Source organism: Daphnia pulicaria, chromosome 2 (assembly GCF_021234035.1).
Source record: "Daphnia pulicaria isolate SC F1-1A chromosome 2, SC_F0-13Bv2, whole genome shotgun sequence".
In the NCBI taxonomy this organism is placed as follows: Eukaryota; Metazoa; Arthropoda; class Branchiopoda; order Diplostraca; family Daphniidae; genus Daphnia; species Daphnia pulicaria.
Genome location: NC_060914.1, coordinates 3,844,941 through 3,865,408, shown reverse-complemented (window position 1 = coordinate 3,865,408; position 20,468 = coordinate 3,844,941). Strand labels below are relative to the sequence as shown.

Below are 20,468 nucleotides of genomic sequence, written 5' to 3'. Positions count from 1 at the left end.
CAGAGAATCACTTCAATCATAGGTTGTTTTTCACTTCAACCACAGTCTACCAAATTCAGGGAATAGCCGCTGTAAGCTGTAATCATACTGTTAACTGTTAATGATACTGATTAATCATTATCTATTAATCATACTGATTAATCGATTAAAGCGTGACTAGAACAATAGTCCCCCCCCCTAAGTTGTAAAAGTGCGCAATCTGATCCGTTGTCTTCTTTCATTCAGAAACGCGTTCATTACACGTATAACTCTCGGGGCAGTCTACCAAGAAGAAATCACAATGGCGAATTTTGACGGTACCAGCTCGTCTCCTCTTCTGAAATTGGCAAAGCAAGTGAGTTCGAATTTCAACTTAAAAGTTTTTTTTGTGAGTGGGTAAAAAAATGTTACTTTGTTTTAAAATGCAGCCAGGTAGTCGTTACAATGGAGGCCTATTTCGAGGGACGTATCCCACGATTGGCCTTCCTCCAGGATCGTCAAGTCAAGAGCTGCTTTTTCACGTGGTCTCCAGTGATCAAACCGGGCCTGATGGGAAGTCGTTTGAACTTGTATCCTTGGTGCCAAAAGATTGGGTAGATGTAGATTTCAAATATTTTCTTCATCCCCATCCTGACTTTAATGTCAACGGACTCTACACTTGGGAATGGCTTTTGATTAATTTCAAAAAGCGCAGGTACCCTGAGCTGACTTTTGTAGAATACGACATAATGGATCTTACCACTGAATGCCCTGGTAAGTTCTGTAAAAAAATTTCTTACCTTCGTCTAAAGTGCTGTAATTTATTCCCGAATTATATTTTTGTCCATGTGTAGTTCCTTATGAAGAAGCTGAGAATGAAATTAGTAAAGTTTTAAACACCTTGCAAGAAACTCAGCTAGGAAGCAACGAGAGCCTCGAATCCTGGGAACGACCTCCGAAAGAGCTCTCTTTTTGTATGTAATTTTTAATATAAGGTGATTTCTTCAACTAATTTAATTAAAGTTATCAATGTTTGCCTTTATTTTTCATAAGGCTCTAATGGTGATACAAGTTCGCACGCCCTTATGCAGCTAGCGAAAAGAATGGATAACTCCAAAAACTTGTCTAGAAGCTTTTCTGCAAGTACTCCTAATAATAGACGTAATTATTTTCACATTCATTATCAAATTCTTGCTAAAATTATTTTGTTTATTTTGGTATTTAGCTGGTTCTGGTAGCAAGCCTTTTCCTACTACTTGTGGAAATATTGCGAAAAAGCCTCGAACAATTGTCAGTAAGAAAGGAGCAGCATCAAAGGGAACGGACGATGAGCGAAATTTTACTCATAGTAGAAATCAATCCGTGATTTCTCTTGACAGTGAACCGAACGCAAGTTCTAATCGTAAAAATTCCGAAACGAGATTTACGGGAGTAACGGCTTTAGAAAAACGAAATAGTGTTTCCAATGGTGAGACCGGAATTGCAGTTCAGAACAATATTCCAACAAACACTTCTGGTATTTATGGCGTGTTTCCTTCTTAATATTTATCTTTCTTCTTACTATACTTGATATGTCCCTTTTTCGTAATTCATTTTAGATGATGCAGCTTGGAAAGCCCAAGTGTTGCAGGGCATAAATGCCACTAATTCATTACTGAAGCATTTGATTCCGTCAAAAAAATTTATAGAAACATGTCTCGATAAAAACATGGATCACTTTCGGAAAACGGTAGACCGAAACTTAAGTCTTCCTTTGAACCGGTTAGAAGACGTCATGATACTCAACACTGCTCTAATTGATTTGGATCTATCCGTTAGTCTGGTAGGTCTAATTATTATATTATTACATCGCATTGTGCCAGTCAGATCATTTTACTTTGCTTTACATTTAGTGCGCGGTCCAAATTACGGATCTCGGTCACATTTCGTACTGTTCAACTTTAGCTAAAAGAATAATGGACTGCTTGATGACCTGTGAAATCTGCACGAAGATGCAGTGGAAGACGCGTACCAAAGATTCGCGGCCGGGTATTTGCCCTGTCGTCAACATTCTTTCAATTTTCAGAGGTTTGTACTGTGGTCAATAGCACCCTAACTAACGAATGTTTTAATGCCCATTTTTCGATTTGTTCTTTCATTTACAGCAGTGATGACGGCTGTTTTAGAGAAACACAACAAAACCACTTCAATGGCCAAGATTGTTTTTGCCGTCCAAGAAGCGAGGCGCCAGCATCAATGTGAATACTATAAGTCGTTGAACATGACGCCAGTAAATGAATCGGAGGAGGAAAGTAGTTCTGTTAAAAAGAAATGCGAAAAAAGCCAAGCCATCCTACTGATGCAACAGCGGACTAAGGCAATCTTACAGGCATTGGAAAATTATCGAGAATAATCACAAGCGCATTGGAGAACATAATATTATTTCTTTCAAGTGATTGTATTAGTTTGTTGGTGAATTATTTCTTTTTGGTTTTCTACATTAATTTTTTCAAGAACCAATAGTGAATTGAAACAATAATTTGACTTTTTTATGATTCTCAATTTCAACAACAATATAATTTTCCGTTAACAGCACATTTTTTGAAAAAGATTTAGTCTTGCACTTTCTTTTCGGGGTCTACTGTTTAGCGTCATTCATTTCTCAAATTATTTGCAATGGCCGCCATGTTTTGTAAAATGTCAAAGTGACAAAATTCTAATATTTTGATTTACGGGAGCAGAAAGCAGACCCCTACTAAACAATTTAAGTTGACAAAGTTGTGAAGAATGAATTCATTCTAGCCTTTTATCTAATTCATGACTGCAGTGTCATGAGGAGGACGCCTGTTATCTTCTTCGTCTATGTAAATCTTTAATGCCTCGTCCGCTACCCAGGAAGCTGCAAAGAAACTAATATTATGGGCCAGTAGTACACTATTTTGTTTCAAGACTGTCACTTACCACTTCCTTTATCTGCCAAGAGATAGCCCATCCTCCACATCTTGATGTCGATCCATCCTTATTGAAGAGAAAAGAATTGAGCCAGTCATCCAATTTTCTCGTTCCCTTCTTGTATCATAGCATGGATCCTTGTTTGGCATTCCTCCATTCCAATGAGCTAAATATAAATATATTTTCATTACATTTTTGCTTTAATTATGCCACACTTGCAGATAATGAAAATATTCACCCGATGGTTTGTGCAAGGTCCCTGCACATCAATATAAGTGTGTTCCCTTTGCTGTCAAACAGCACAGCAACTGAATGGCCACTTCCACTAGAATTGAATAAAAACATAAGTATAAGTATTTGTAATAAAAACATAAGTATAAGTATTTGTAACACTGATGAATATGAAAATACCCTTCGATTCACCAAGGCGTCTATATAGGTTTCTCTGACCTAATACCATAAATGTTATTGACGAGATCCTACTGACAGCATATCCCAGGCCTTGGAAAAACTAAAGGAATGAGAATATTAAAATTAATTACAATGAGAACATGTAAGTTAACTTACATGTCTTCATTCCAGTCTTCATAGTTTACGATGAAGAAAATTCCTCTGATAACCAATAATACTGGTAATTTCTTTAGAAAATAGGGTACCTGGATCAATAATATAGAATAATGGTTAATAACATTGAATGGCTGCAAACTTCCTATAGACAGAATATAAAATGCAAGAAACAACTTAGCGAACTGACCAAGCCATACCCCATAATTGATATTTTACAAAGAAAATGGGGGTATTTTGATGGGAAAAAAGCAGGTTACTGAATGAAATCTCACCTGTTATAAACTGAGTTCCTTAATATGATAAATATACCTTAAAATAACGAATTTACCATTTTGACAGTTCCCAGGCAAGAGAGAGAAAGAAATCTGGTAACGAAATTAACACTAAATAACTAGAAAAAGATGTGAGTAGGGTCAATTTAAAAGCTAAGAATGGATTAACACCTTTAAAATGGTCAAATATTGATAACAAATAAGTAAATACAGTAAAAATATATGGACCTATTTAAGACTAGAAAATGTAAACAAGAAAAGAAAGATGCGACTGCGTTGAGTACTAAACAGTATCCAAATTTAAAAAATTTGTTGTTTTTACAAATAATTTGAATATGCAAAATTTAGACTGTTTACAAAGAAAAATATTAAACAAAACATAAGAATTAATTGAGATCACATTAAAACAATTGAAATTTAAGTTTAAATTAACAAAACTCTATTTTACCCTATGCTTCAGAGCGAAGAAAAATTTTAACTTAACTAAGAATATATAACTGAATCTGAGTGTGTATGAGGTTTTTTAACACAGGAACCTATCAAAGAACACATTTAAATTAATTGAAATACAATGGAAGCTATTCCAATAAAAGAAAAACAACTTACATGTTCTCATTCTAGCCTTCATAGTTCACGATGAAGAAAATCCAACTGATAACCAATAATACTGGTAATTTCTTCAGAAAAAGGGTCCCTGGATAAATAATAATAGATAATGGTTAATAAAATTTAATGGCTGCAAACTACCTATAGACAGAATGTAAAATGCAAGGAACAACTTAGCGAACTGACCAAGCCATACCCCATAATTGATATTTTACAAACAAATGGGGGTATTTTGATGGGAAAAAAAGCAGGTTACTGAAGGAAATCTCACCTGTAATAAACTGAGTTACTTAATATGTTAAATATATCTTAAAATAACGAATTAACCATTTTGACAGTTCCTAGGCAAGAGAGAGAAAGAAATCTGGTAACAATATTAAGACAAAATGACTGGAAATAGATGAACATAGGGTTAATTTAAAAGCTAAGCACGAAAAACACCATAAAAAAGCTCAAATATTGATAATTAATAAGAAAATAAAGTAAAAATATACGGGCCTATTTAAGAAAAAACAAAATGGCCGCCAAAATCAACAAATCTGGAACGACAAATTGGCCACCGCGGCAGCACTCGTTTTTCCCTACTAACCTGAGAGCGCATTTTGAGGACGAGCGTTTGAGCTAGCTCACCAGTTCCGTGTTGAAATAATAACTACAGTCATGCCTGAAAGTTTCTTGAGCAAGAAAACTGCTCTATATGATGGTATTTAAAATTGACGGAATGTATACTAAAAAGGCACACCTTTCCCCCGTTAGATTTATTATCAGGTTTTCCATTATCTTCTTATCTTCCTTTCTCTCTTTCAACTTTCCCACCAGAATGAACGGAAATTAGAGGTAATTTTTAAATATTTTTTTAATTAACCGAAGTATGTGTATTTCTAATGCGAAGTTTGAATAAGCTCCTTCTATTTTAAATCGAGCTCTCAGCCATATTCTATGGGCGGTGCTTAATTTGGGATGCATTTGTAGACGACGCTCACCAAAATCACCCATTTGTATGTCCCCTTTAGGCACCAAAGGCGAAAGAGGGTTGTAGACAGCCGTAGGCAGTACGACAAAGGGTGATTTTGTGTTCAACCCAAACCTCCTCTTCAGCAAAAGACGCTTCTTCGAACACAAAGGCTTTGCGTTTAGAAGCGGCTCGAGCGTGTACCCGATTGGTTTCCACAATGTGCGCGCTGTTTCGGAGCGTTTACTCTATTGTGTATAGCTCCCGTTGCAGATGCACTGGTAGAAGGGCTACCGTTCTTCGCTATTTGGCAGCTGCTTCTTTGGCTATAATCTCGTTTGCTGCACGGTTAGACAAGACCACTTTTGGGGCTGTGTTCCCAAAAATTCGAAAAATGGAAGGTCAAACAATTTTGCCAACAGATGATCCTTAACTTGAAGCGACGTTGAAGCTATTGAGCCCTCTTTGCTTCGGGTGACTCGCAATGGCGACAAGACTGTGCGGAGTTGTTGGTTTCTTCCACTGCTAAGAAACAAGAAGATTGAGTTAGTATTTGGTCTCAGTCCCGTGAACCAGTTCGAAGGACCAAGGATTAAACAAACAATTCAAGCATGACCCCGGAGTTGGCTGCCCAGAAACAGCACGTATACATTCTACTGTTTACCAGCAACACGACGAGAGCCGTACACCTGGAAGTCACAAGAAACAAAAGCACGACCGCTTTCATGAATGCATTCAGATGGTTCTGGGAAAGGATGGTTAGAACAGTCAAGCTGACGCTCTATAAAACGTTTAACCTGAAGCAAATGGAATACGACATGTTCTGCACCGTCGTAACAGAAGTAAGCGATATAGTCAACAATCGGTCACTAGCCTATGTCACCGAGGACAAGTATTCACTAACCCTGAACCAACTAATTAATGGTGGGTTCGTGAACCAAAGTGATGTGGTACCTCTTGACGAGGCATCAGACATCATGAGGCATCAGATTAGTCAATTTTGCGTGTCTAGAAGTCAGTTAAGTTAGTAAGCTCGGCCATCTAGAGTCAAAATTTACATACTCGGTTCTCTACAGGCCATGGGAATAAAGGATTGATGTGCTGGTATTCATCAACACTCCCCTTTTCCAAAAGTCGCCTTTTTTTACTACGACCCGAACAAATACATAGTTATAATAAAAAATGTATATTGGGTAAAGCAAAATAATGACACAGATTTGAACAACAGTTGCCAAAAGGCGCAAGACATTGATGAAAAAAAAGAAGACAAAAAAAATCAACATTTTTTATCAATTGACATATCAAAATCATCTTAATCGTTTTTAAAAAGGATTGTCAGAGATATGTTCATTCTTTAGAATCTAAACAAAGACTTGATTTCCTACATAACAAGTAATTATTAACGTGATTCATCTTAATTTCATTTAGATTTTCTTTTTAAATACCTTTAACTTTTGGAATACAGCTGAGTAATAGACTGCTCTCCTTTTAGTCATACAGAAAAACAACAAATGAACTTGCTTAAGGTGTCCTTTGTTGTTTTATGAAACCATTGATTGATAATAACTATAAGAAAAAAGATAGTTTATTTTTTATTCCAACTGTGATTACGAGTGGAATGATAAAATGGCAAATAAATAATTACAATTATTAATATAATAATAATAATAATTAGTATTATTATTATTTAATAAAATTAATTGATTATAATTTAATAATTATAAATCATCATTATTATTAAACTAGGTAAACTCCGAAACATAAATGTTGCAAGCAGGTACAAAATGGATAGACGAGATAGTGACAATTTTCATGCAAAAACATACACCCGCAATACACCATTGCCCTCCATATAGGACCTAGAGCTAGGCATCCCATATTAATGCACATCTTTCATCAAGTGGATGAGCAGTGTTAGTAGGGTTACTACGTAATAATCACGATCTTAATGATCTTACCCGTTCTCGACACTTCCCATTTCTGACTGACCGTCCTTTCTCTACAATCTGCATTTTGTACCCGTTCGATTATGAAACGTTTTGAATCGTTCTATTACTATAAAGGAGAGTGAAAGGACAAGGAATTTGATGAAAATCTTTATAGTAACGCAGGAGAAAGTAAGAGAGATTCCTACGTTGAGAGCGGCAACTTATAACGTGACAATATTTCACCCAATATATTTTATAATTGTATTCAACCTATTGCCTGTATTTTCTACAAGGGGTTCGTGCTAGGGCATTAGTGTTGTGCAAGGCAGCTCAAATTAAGGGAATTTAGTGCTCTTTATCAAGATGATATGTCATTGTGAAATCTGTTGTCTAAACTAGGAAAACAAAGAATTGGCAATGAAACTCTCCAGAATGACATTATATTGCGAATTCCTTGCTCCTCCTTCACTTTAGCTAAACATAACAAAACGAACGTCATTTTTTACTGAAGTCATGATTTTAGTCGTTTTTTTCGCAAATTTTTGCGTTTCAGTGACTTGCCGTTTCGGAAACGAAAAAAAGACATTTATCCGTCAAAGTAAATAAAAATGATGGAAACCTTAGAAATCTTTTTGTCTGCTGTTTTCTAAATAAAACTCTGATGGTTTTTTTCAGGTAATATTAGTTAAATTTTCTTTAATTAGCTAACGTGAATAGTATCAATTGTTTTTTTTTAATTTCCAAAAAAATCCTTCAAATAGCATATTGAACAAATTTAGATCAAGAAAAATATTTCCAAAATTAAAATTGTATGTTTTGGTGACTTAAGTAATGGCTTATTTTGACTTTGAAGTATTTTGTTTTCTTTTACGGAAGAATCTTTCGTGACGTTCGAAAGACTTTTTTTAAAACATCAATTTCTTTTTTCTGACGTTTGGATCACTGGCTTAACATTCTTTTATCTTATAATCCCTGCCAAAATTTGAAAATCAAAATGCTATAATGCTTTTGAAATCACCATTTTACCAGAAGATTTTTTAAAACTGTCATTATTGTTACAAGAAAACAAACTAACACTTGCAAAATATGATCATGGAATTTTCATTTTTGTATAAATATGGAAGTTCTTTGTATAATAAGTATACAAATAAGATCTAAAAGATGCGTAAAACTGCTTAGTATTACCATATTCCATTTTTATGTACTAGTTAGTTATGTACTAGTTAGTCTACTAGAATTTTCTTTAAAACATTGTTTCTTTAGAACAACTAAGTGTGTTTTAAATTTTATAAAAAATGTTTTTTTGTTAAGACTAAGTGTGGCTTCTTGGATCGGTCTATCTTGACAAAAAAGCCAAAAATTGTTATCCAAGAAGCCAGAGACTAGAAACAAAGAAGCCACACCACATAGGTTGATTAAAAGCCATGGGTTTTGGTGCTGACTTCTTGGTAAAATGTCTTCTTGACTATGGACCTGAACTTGGCGCGAAACAGGAGACCTAACATTCGCACTAGAATACCACTTCAGTGACAACTTCTGAAGTTCTGTGTCTTTTAGCATAAATCAAGAAAAATACGGTATACAGCCACTTGAAGCAGCAGTAACAACAATTATGTTGCCCTTACATCAAACCTGCAAAATTTCTAGAAAAAAAACAAGGAATATAAAATATGACACGCATTTTTGAAATTACCACTGCATGTGTTCAGATATAAGCTAAACTGTAAACTAGACTAGCTTACAGTACACACCGACAAAACAGTTTCAGATAAGACGTTGTAGGTTCCCTGTTCACAACCATTAGACTAAAATTTTTATAAAACAACAACAATTATTTCTAAAAACAAAACCGAACTTCACCATAGTTACTTCATTCGTTTCCACGATCCACTTAAAAGTATGAAGCTAAGCAGTTGTTGTTTGAGTTGGATATCGTACGGTAAATAATAAAAGTTTTGTAAAGTTAACTTCGTCATGATTAGATATAAAATTCAAGACGATCCAAGATACCCAATTCAACCGGCTAGATATTTTTAGCCTTAGTTATGATGGCTGCCATATTATAATGGAATTAGAATGAAAGAAGCTGTTTAAAAGAAACTGGCAAGCCCAGGAGGTGATGTACAATGTTTGTGTAGAATGTAGCTGAGTGTAAATATAGGGTGCTCGTGGATTCGGCAAAAAAATGGGCTGCCGAATCGACACTTGCCTAATCGACATTTTGTCGAATCGCCTTTGTAATTCGGCAAATTTCCTGATTGTAATATGTTTTCCACCATGAAAAAATTATTTCCAGAACCCAAATAAATGATTCCGAAATCAAAATGACAAAAGTTTTTTGTCTCAGGGGTAATGGAAGCCAGGTTATCACTAAAATTCACGAAAAGACTGTTTTGAATATAAAAAGGTGGTTCAAAAATTTTGATACTCTGGTAGTCTTCATCCAGTCTACATTTGTCAGAATTTGTCTTGCAACTACAAATGAGACTTACATCAAATAATGCAAAAGCAACATCTTGAAACAAAAGGCAAAACTCTCCTACGCCTTTGTTGGTTTTAAAGAAGCTGGGATTGAAGTCGGATCGTACGACAAATTGGTTTTTATAGATGGTCTCTGCTGTGTTCTTTCACAGCTTTTAGTTTCGATTTCGCGAGGTCTAAATAATTTTAAATGATAATGTTGAATTGTGAATTTCATTTTTCATTTAATTTTGATGTCAGTTTTAAAGCACAATTTACACAAAATACTTACGTCTAAACGACATAAATTGGATGTGGTTTTTCGATATAAATTTTTGATATGTCAATTTCCTATTATTTTCAGGTTATATTCTGGCCAAAAATGATTCTAGTTTTGTCCACAAGAATAATTTTCCTCCGAATATGACATATTGTGGATTTTGTCTATGAACAACTCAGACTAAAACGAAACAATAAAAAAAATACATCAAGCTTACCTATTGGGTTTCATGATCAGCTTTAAAAGAAATTGGATATCTGATGTTCGAGTTTAATGTCGTGGGTAAATGTCATTAGTTTAAAGCAGGAAGCATCATATCCAGATCCTCCAAATCCATATGTTACCCTTGTCAAAATAACCAGATTGTTGGGTCTTAATGGTAATGGCTGCAAAAGTGTCGCTGAAATATTGGAAAACGTGTATTTTTTTACAAAAGCTGTAATTTACGGTGGCAGCTCTGGAGTAAACCCCTCACTACAAAACAGGCATTTGCAGAAGGTGATTTAAAAAATTTTGAAACATTTGCATGGTCTTCTTCCTAAAATCTGCATTTGACAGGATTTGTCTTGTATCCGCAAATGAGACAAATATGGCAAATTCTTTGAAGGGGTAACAGATGTACAAAATAAAGAAGGGATAGAAAAATAAAAAATAAAAACTCAAAGAAATTTTCTATATATTTCTACACCCAGGTCAAGTGGGACAGAGGTTAGGGAAATAGTAAATTACTTTAAGTTACCAAAATGTCCTCAAATGGATATTTGTGAATCTGTTTTTAGGGGAAAGTTTAAAAAGTCAGTTTATCCATTTCTTTATCCTTTTCTGTTAAAACTTTAATTTATGAGTATCATTTCGAGTCTAAGCAGCAATTTTACACAAATATGTTGTTTTGGGTCAGTTTTTGCAGCTGATATTGTGTTTCCAACTGAAACTACCCAACATTTTATACTTCAAACAAACAAACGTGTTGTTTATCCATTTGGTTTTCCTTAGCTGTTGATATTATAATTGTGTGAAGATTATTTCGTGTCAAGCAGCAGTTTTACAAAAATCCGATTATTTGAGTTCTGAGTTTTCGCAACTTATAGTTAATCCAACTGAACCTATTCAAAAATTGAAAAATTTAAACATATAAACATATTCTTTTGCTATTTCTTTATTGTTTACAATTAAAATATTCATTTAATAAACATTATTTGGTGTTTTTTTTGGAACCTTACATACATTAACATTACAAGCAAAAAACTTTCATCTCAAATGCTGTCAGCTTACTGTGCTACTGACCCAACTCAAATCAAGAAACAATTCATAAATGCCAATTTGATCAGCAGCAAGATTTTTAAGAAGGCGTCTAATTACCTGGCCTAACAGAATATAGCCAAAGAATTTTATTGGCAGATACCAAAATATAGACTTGTTTTCTTCTGCTCAGCTCACTGATATGATGATCAAAGATTTCGTTAGTACTAGCATTCATTTTTTAATGTCCTGTAAAACTCGTGTATTCTACACTGTCTTTTTAAATATCTATTTCATACTACTTTCTTTTTTCATCGGCTGCATACTTTTGAATTTCAGTTAGCGTCTTTGATCCCTCCTTATCATTTTCAAAATTCAATCCAGCAGTTTGGAGATATTCTTTTGAAACCCCCAGCTGTGAGTCAAGGTAGACAAAAAGTTGTAAATTTATTGAACTGGGCAAAAAAAATCAACGCAAGCTCCGTTGAATTCTGTCAGTCTTCATTAGAAATATGTAGCTTCTCAAGTGTAACCATGACCAAATATTTCATTGCAGCCCTTGAGTGGCCAGAAAATGGTATACAACTAACAAAACGTTCAACTGGATCTCTTTTTTCCAATACTTGACGAAAGATAAGTGTTAATTTATCTACACGAGACACGTCATCAGGTGTTGAATCAACTATAATTGAGTAGTACTTTTCTTGCTTTAATTCTTTCAGAATAGACTTGTTCTCCAATTAATTGAATACATTCTTCGCATATATTAGCCGATAAGTAGGACACATTTCCTTTTTCCTTATTGCAATAGTCTTTTAGGTATTAGCTAAAGTGTGTCGTATTAAGCAATGATTTCTAACAAACCAAGTTAATTGCCGTTTGGTGGGGGGAGCCAATGATTTCGTTTGAACCACGGAAGGCACGACCTTTCGATGACAAGAAGAATATTGATGATAGCAATCTATTTAAAATTTCCAGTATAATTTCTCGCTAAAGTAGGTTGCAACAAACTGACTGTCGATTCATGCTTGACCATTAATTTTATCGCACCAAAGAAAAAATTTTGTAATTGCATTGCGATATGATCTGATGAGCCTTCGTACTCATTTAGCATTTGATGCCAATTTTGTCAGTGAAAGAATCCAACAGAAGAGGCCAAATTACGTTTTGTTTTTCCAAAATTAGAGGCAAGGTAGACAATACAAGTTTCCTGCGTTTTCAATACGTAGCTGAATAAATCAGACAATCTTTTAATTGTTCTTTGTTATTGTTTACTTCTGGTAAACCTTGTATGGTTTGCGAATCGTCTTCGCCTTTTGGCATTCTCTCTCTTTGAAGCCGAAAAGTCTTGAAAGGGGGGGGAGAGACCTTAGTAATGTTTTGGTTCAAAGCAAGGTAATCAATAAAATTTGGACTGCACCTTTCCCATTCGGACAGATCTTATAAAAAAACTTAACCGGGCATGACGAGGTTTCCGGATCTTGAAAACTACTTGCATGACATTGGTATAGTTATAAAAAAAAATTCAATAAATCCATTTAGATCTTTTGCATTACGGGGCAGGGCATATGATAAAGGTAATGAGCTACGCCTTGGGGAATGGCCGAATGGGGATTTAAGATTAAGAATATTCAATCAAATTCAAATAATACAGTAAAAAATTTACAATTACCTATATCAACCGCAGTAAAGTCTTTGCATGGCTCTGATGCTGTTCCCGATAAAAGATTATCCACATTATTCTCATAATTCTCATCTCACAGTCGAGTGAGTTGACGATCCACGTTCCTTTCTTGAATTTCATCGGTGTCACTTTTATTGGTATGAACCATATCACTACCCGTTTTGCTCCTGAAGCACAATGTCTGTAGGTTAAAAAAAAAAACAATTAATTTTCCCTGTTGACGGAAGAAGGTTGCAAAATTATTATTTTTTCTTTGCATCTTATTTTCTTCGATTATACCCTTATTTTCTTTTTTTAATACTTTACTAAATCACTGAACAACTGAGGTCAAACCCCTTCGTCAGACTTGATCGACTGGTTAGATTGGTCTGGACAAGTAAGACTATCCTATTTTTGGACTTTACCTCTCCTCGAGCAGGGCAACAATTCAGCATGCTCTTGCCCTAGGCAAGTGGGTTATCACTTTTCTAGTGCATACAATATGTTTTGCAGTTAACAAAAAATATAATAATATACATAAGACATATTTAAATAATTAAATTGCCCAAAGTTGCCCCCCTACGCACCGTGACCCCCGACAACTGCCCAATGTTTGACCATTGTCAATTGTGAACATTGGTCAATGTTCGCAAATTGGTTCAGAAAGTGTCGGTTTTGCCTTGCAACTAGAGAGGATATCCAAACATATTTTATTGTGACCATATTCCTAGAAATAAGGAAAAAAGAATAATTGTGTCTTGACCTATTTACGTGACTTTCATGTAATTGGTGATTGTGTCCCAGATTTAATGCACGACATATATGGAATGTGTTTTATCAGTTACTTTTGTGAATTGATTGCATATTAAATTTTAAAGAAAACATTTTTACTTTAGAAGAGCAATTGGTGTATTTTAAAACTTCCAAGATGAGATCTCGAGATAAGCAATCCATAATTTAACCTTAAAATTTTAAATTTTAAAACAAAAAACCACCGAACAACTTATTAACTGGTTTCACATCCTAGAGGGAAAATAACATGGCATGGGATTGTTTTTAAACTCTTTTTAACATATCCAGAACAATTTTTAGTTCTTCCATTTCAAATTTAGAGTTGTTACGAAAGTATGGTTGATGAATTTCTTGTGGGTTTTAAAAATTGTTTTAGTCTGGTCATGATTCCAAAGATGCACAATTTAGCTAGAATTCTTCGCGAGATTAGGACACTTGAATCATACTGGTTTATGCGTTATGAAGCCAAACATGGTTATTTAAAAAAACTAAAGAAAATAATATGAAACTACATTTACGTCCCTTTTACTATCACATTGACACCGACAATGTCAATTCCAACAGTTTTTTATGTCGGGGAATGAATGATTGAATTTTAAAATTCAAATGATGAGTCCAATCCAGTTTCAAACAGTGTAATATTTCATCGATAAGATGAGCTATGGAAATATAGCCACAATGCTTAATATTTGAAACTTTTTGGTAAAGGTTGATGAGTTCAAGTGGATAATCATGGGTTCTAGGCTATTTAAAGAAAACATCACGATAATCCTTTTTAAATCTCAGTCATCCGCATACCATAAATTTGAAAGAATAGTAAAGATTGCTCGTCATCTATATCAGTTTATGTTTGTTTGTGAAATTCTTGAGACTGTATCGTTTTACGATCATTTCAAGCTTTATTCAAAGTAAAAAAGAGAAGAGATAAATTTTATATGGCGATTTCCTTAAATGATTGACAATTTTTTATATTTACAGATGCCACACTCCATCATTATCTAGAAAAGGTCTGATAAGCCAATTCATTGCAACCAAAATTGAAATGTCTGATATAGTGTTAATTCGTGAATAATAAACGTGTTGAACAAAAAATAAATATATCTTTAATGGGAATGAAAATGTAAGGAAACAATAAAGTCTCACGTAAAAATCATTGTATTGAATGTATTATTGCATTTAGATTGACTCCTATACATTTATGTCAACTGTCAAAGAATACTTAGGGTTTGCTATGGGAAAGAATGCAATAATAAATATTCAAACTGCAGATATTTCCTAAGTGAACTACGATTAGACAGCATGTACATATTATCAATATTGACTCCGATTATCTGAAAAAATGTAAGACATTATTTTCACAGCATTAGGCCTACAAGTTTTTACCAGCACAACTATTTTCATTTCAGAAATTCTGGATTAGGCCTTAGTTGATGTGGGAAGGAAATTTATTGTCAAATAATTATTAAATTTAATAAACGGCTAGTTACCTTGACGCACTGATGCTTGACTGTGAAAAGGGTGATAGTTATCCAAAAACTTCACTGTCTTCCTTAGCATTACAAACCAAATTAGAAATATCAAGAAGCTAAATGGCGTGTCCAGTGTCACTGGATGTGTAAACCACTTTCCATGTGGTTAAAATCTCGAGTACAATAAATACAACAAAAACAATAAGGAGATCTTTAGTATTAATCAAGCAAGTTGATTTAGTGAGGGAGGTTTTACGGCTTTTCTTTTCCCACCACATTTTCTATATGTGAACGCCAAGCAAAGCAATCCTTTGAATTGGTTATACAACACATAAAACATACATCGTAATCTTTCTGAAGAGGATGGAATATGATGGAGTCATTGTTCGACACAACAGAGGAGAAAATGTTGAAGGTAAAAAGCATAGTTAAAAGTTACTTCGGATTTACAATTTTATTTCTACATTCACTGTTGCCCACAAAGCCGCAAGATAATTTTAAAAAAAAATTACTTGAAGAGAAAATTTCAATAAACCTGTTGAGCAGTGGACAGATATCGATAAAGAAGCAAGAAAAAGGAAACTCAATGAAAGGCGATACAGATGAGTAAGAAGGGAAAAATGAATTTTTCAAAGAAAAAGTTTGTCATTGTAAAATGTGTGTCATGTAAAAGTAGTCATGTAAAATGGTTGAAACTCAGAGTAGGATATCAGTGATGCCTAGACCCCCATTGGTGGTACCAAGAGTGAATAGTGTTAACTAAACATAATCCCACCAACTATGAGGTCTTTCAAATGAAAAACAATTCCTCTAATGCTTGTGTAATTTGTGGTTTTATCAGCGTCTCTTAATATTTCACTATAAACTTTTCAAATGTTTGAATTCTGAACCAAAACGTCTCATCCATGACATAAGTTGGACGAGGAATTATGTTGAGGATCCTAGCGGAATAGCTTGTGATATTCAAATTGTCCTATTACAATAAATGTAACCGATAGTGTTGTAAATGAAACTGGTAATAAATTGTTACTGTGGTTCTTAGTTTCATTTCTTTACTTCAAAATTTTTTACTAACATATTTAAGACTAAATGAATTCCTTGTCAACTAGCTTACAAGAAGTTAAGGAAAATCCTTGCAATGATAAAACAATTCCCCTTTTTTTGTCTTTGGGGTCTGTCCCGGAGGATGAGAAGAAGGAGCTGCAGAAAGAATTGGAAACACACGTAACCTCTTACTGAAAAATGCCAGATTGAGGGAATTATACTCGGGAACCAGAGGTGCCAGTTTTAAAAACCATGCTTTACGTTAGTTTGTTGGAAATCTTCTGCTTCCATGACGACAGACATTCGTGTCGTCTGCACAACGTCATTCGTTTCGTTGTGCCGTGTTGTTGTTTTTGAGTTTGAAATATCGTGAAGTGTTCCGTGCCAAAATGTTCTTCTATGAGAGGAAGCTTAACTGCTTCAAAGACTCGCGTTTCTTATTTTTCAACACCAAAAGAGTCGTTGATGCTTAGTCAGTGGGAAAACAACATTGGGCTAATGGATGGTCAGCATCTTACTTCTAAATCCAAAGTGTGTGAACTTCATTTTGCAGAAAAAGATATTATTAAAGGAAAAAAGGTTAAGAAAGATGCCAGAGTTTCCTTTATCCTCCACAATATTGGAGATTGAATGCCAGTGCTATACTCGTGCGTCTTTGTGGTAGTTCACTAACATCTGACGTTGATGAACACCTATCCCCACATGCTTCAGAGGGTAAAGTGCATTTATTGAGTTACTGTGCTTTTTGCCAATGATGAATATTCTATCGTTCTTACAGGGACGACCAGCATTATGGTCATAGCTGTGAGAGAACCAACGAGTAGATTCGTACAATTGGGTGGAACTAACATCGTTAATTCTACCATTCAACAAAACGCTGGGGAAAAAAGAAACGCTGGGAAAAGCGACCGTTGCACATAGCTAACCAACCAACTGAATCAAATGCTGCAAAGCGGAATCGTTTAGAAAGGGCTACACTAAATGTTTCATCTGGTACTTCACCGCAAGTTGTAGGTTTTCCAAATGTATACATTTGATTGACTTTAATTGTTACATTTCTTTTGTTTTCGTTACTAGGCTTCTGCGTCAATGGAACAACAAGCCATGCATATTGTAGTCTCCTTACACCAGGGAAAAGAAGCAGTTATAAACGTACCGTTACCATCATTCGCGTGGACCTGGGTCAAGGATACCGTTGCCAATAGATGGTCTTGTAGCGAATTCATGTCATTTGATGTGTCAACAGCTACATATGCAATCCGAAAACGTATGAAGATTAACTTCGAAACATTACAAGTGGACCTATCCGTTTATGGGATGGAGTGTGCTACCCAAGATGTTATTCAAAAATCAATTACGATGAAATCCAACTTATCTGAAGCAAAAGCCCGTTTCAATGAAATGAAATTTTTTTCGGGTGTTTGGTTGGGTGACCATGACATCTCTAAATTAGCGGAAGTCAAGAATGGAATTCTTAAACGCGGCACTTGGAGGGCACTTAGATAACATTTTTTCCTAACGATAACCGACTGGCCAATAACCGAAGACACACTTGTACATCGTGTTCTTTTTTTTTTCGAAAGACATTCAGAAAAGATTGAAACGGTTGACCTTTAGGCGCCGGACTTAGTAGTCTGCCAATTATTGTTACCAGACCAGACAACAGCTACTTGAACGGTTGCGATTACAATCTAGGCGCTTATTTAGCCAAGCGTAAAGTAAGAATAGCGAGGCTTACTGTTAAGGTAAATTAAATTAAGAATATTTCACTATGTGACCGTCATTGATTTCATTTACATTGTCTTACAGTTGCTGAAGAAGAAGATGAAGAAACTAGAGGAAGACTTCGAAAAACTTGACCATTCGAAAATTGAGACGCTTGTAGCGGACGATGGTAACCTAACTGATACGGTGAACTGAACTCCCTCTTCAAGGTAAAGCACCGACCACACACAGCATTAACTTTGCAGCAATAAATGTACTAAACCCAATCTACTACACCCAACCTACTACACCCAATCTACTACACCCAGTCTACCACATCCAGTCTACTATACCCAATCTACTACACCCAGTCTACTACGCCCAGTCTACTACGCCCAGTCTACAACGCCCAGTCTACTACGCCCAGTCTACTATGCCCATCCTACTACGCCCAGTCTACTACGCCCAGTCTACTACGCCCTGTTTACCCAGACTAACACCAGACTAATACAAGCATTCTACTTCCACCAAATTTGCACTTAGCTTAGTTTAGTTCTCATTTTGTGATAAATTTGACACAATAAGTCTATTATTTGATCTTTCCGTGCGCTTGTTATGGTGTAAATATTCTAAGTATGTATGTGCAATGTGTACGCCATTTCGTGTAGTGCAATATAATTATTAATACTCTATTTGACTATGGTAATTCAACAGATAAGAGAACTATCCTGATGGTTTTGAAGAATGTAAAATGTTTGAATAAGAAAAGTATGCGGTACGATGCTGATTGGTTATAAGATTGTTTTATTCTACGTTAGAAGAGCAAGGCAGCCTATGACTAGTTATCAACATCCAAATTGATACCAATCCCTCTCACAAATACTTTTAGGCTTCTTTTGAGTGGCATGTCTACCCATTTTGGGTACAACACCTTCGCACTCCAGGCAATGAAGCGGGCTCAGTCAGGTTTGCCAACCATCCAACGAGTGGGATCGCTTGTTTTTGACGAGATCTTAATCAAGGAGGCATAGAATTTCAATTGCAAGACCTTCAACTTCGATGGATTTTTGGATACGCTTTTTGAAAGGGGTTCTACTGTCCTGCCCTTCACATTCGTCTTGAAGATGACGAGTTGTTGGACACCGAGAAATCAAAACTTGCCGACCATGCATTGGTATTTGTTTTCAGACCTAACATGGTCCCATGGATACAGCCTTTCGCTGTATTCGCATTAAAAAAAGCGACGTCCAGAGAAGACCTTTATCGCTTGATTTTGAAAGCCCTTGTGCTGCTGGAAGAACACGGGGCAATTGTAGAATCAATAGTTTACGATGGTGTGGCAACCAACAAGAAAATGTGGAGCTTGGCGGGTGTGTACGGCCATACCGACGATCGCGAGGCCATTCTCAACAATATCATGAAGCATCCAACAACGCAGGAGATGATATACTTTATGGGCGATGCTCCCCATCTCATAAAATGCACCCGCAATCATATATTAAATAAACAACAAATGTCCAAGTAGTTATAATAATATTTTTATAAATACGAATTTTCTGATAATAACTATTTTGCTACAGATGTCAAGGAAGCTTGCAAGCTTGACACTGCTTGACGCTGAAAATTGTCAGCTGGCAACATGTAAAAGAATTGTATGCCACTGACAGCTCAACTATTGCTGGACTACAAGCTTGTTCCTGATTGACCCCAGCTGTTCATATTCAACCGACTAATATGAAAAAAATGAATGTGTTGCTGGCGGCTCGAGTAAATAATACATAATCGTCTCGCTACATTTTCTTAAAACATAAATTATTTTACACCACAGGTGTTGTCTAAATCTGTCGCGGATTTATTCCAGTTTTATAGAACGCAAGATAAAGATAAGGAGCTTGCTGAACGTTCCAGAGACAGTGAAGAGACTGAAGATTTTTTCCGTTTGATAAATGATACTTTCGATATCATAAACAGAAGATGCAAGAAATATGGCATCACCAGAGAAAACTGGGAAGGGCAAAAAGATGTTAGTATGCATTATCATTTAGTTTTTTAGTTCCCTTTTAATAATATGAGCCTATATCCATCTATTACAGCGTCTCAAGGAGCTATTGAAAAATATAGTAGGTTCTGAATACTATGCGGCTGGTGTAGAAGATGCCGAGGACGACTTGCTCTGTCCACCAGGAGATCCTGTTCCTGCTTTTGCCTCAGCACTCACGCTCTCCACCTTGAGAGTCAGCATCCTAAGCACTATTAATTTAGTAGATGAGCTACTCGATATGGGCTTCAAATTCGTGCTAACTGAGAAGTTTAACCAGGATTGCAATGAAGTAAGATATTCTTTTTACTTCTGCTTCGGTCTGATTTTTCTAAAATTTAAGATTCTTGCAGAGATTTTCGTGATTATTTGGTCATGTGGAAGATCTTGTAATAAACCAAAGGCGTCTTCCTTCCTGGAGCTTTTCCAACTGCTGACACTATCCAACTAAACACAATGTTGGATCGAATGTGGTCGGAAAGGATAAAATGGTCCTACTGTCAATCTACAAGGACTGGTTGACAATTTTGTATAAAACAAATCAAAAACCTTTTGCCGCTAAAAG

General features: G+C 35.4%; 1 protein-coding gene and 1 long non-coding RNA gene across 4 annotated transcripts; one reads left to right on the top strand and one right to left on the bottom strand.

Annotated features, from left to right (window-relative positions):
* Window positions 1-234: 234 nt before the first annotated feature.
* Window positions 235-2,534, top strand: LOC124327513. The gene is made up of 8 exons (XM_046786476.1): window positions 235-334; window positions 408-732; window positions 813-932; window positions 1,012-1,119; window positions 1,184-1,474; window positions 1,557-1,780; window positions 1,851-2,025; window positions 2,103-2,534. The coding sequence occupies exons 1-8, from the start codon at window positions 281-283 to the stop codon at window positions 2,348-2,350; spliced, it is 1,545 nt and encodes a 514-aa protein (XP_046642432.1). The 5' UTR covers window positions 235-280; the 3' UTR covers window positions 2,351-2,534.
* LOC124327546 lies at window positions 2,461-4,594 on the bottom strand. Of its 3 annotated transcripts, XR_006916173.1 has the most exons (7): window positions 4,521-4,594; window positions 4,335-4,422; window positions 3,457-3,545; window positions 3,301-3,400; window positions 3,128-3,214; window positions 2,899-3,055; window positions 2,461-2,836 (listed from the first exon to the last, which is right to left on the bottom strand). It is a non-coding gene; the product is annotated as an uncharacterized LOC124327546 (long non-coding RNA). The 3 variants fall into 3 exon arrangements; XR_006916172.1 differs by lacking the exons at window positions 4,335-4,422; window positions 4,521-4,594 and adding an exon at window positions 3,957-3,999; XR_006916171.1 differs by lacking the exons at window positions 4,335-4,422; window positions 4,521-4,594 and adding an exon at window positions 3,729-3,942.
* Between the last annotated feature and the right edge of the window lie 15,874 nt (window positions 4,595-20,468).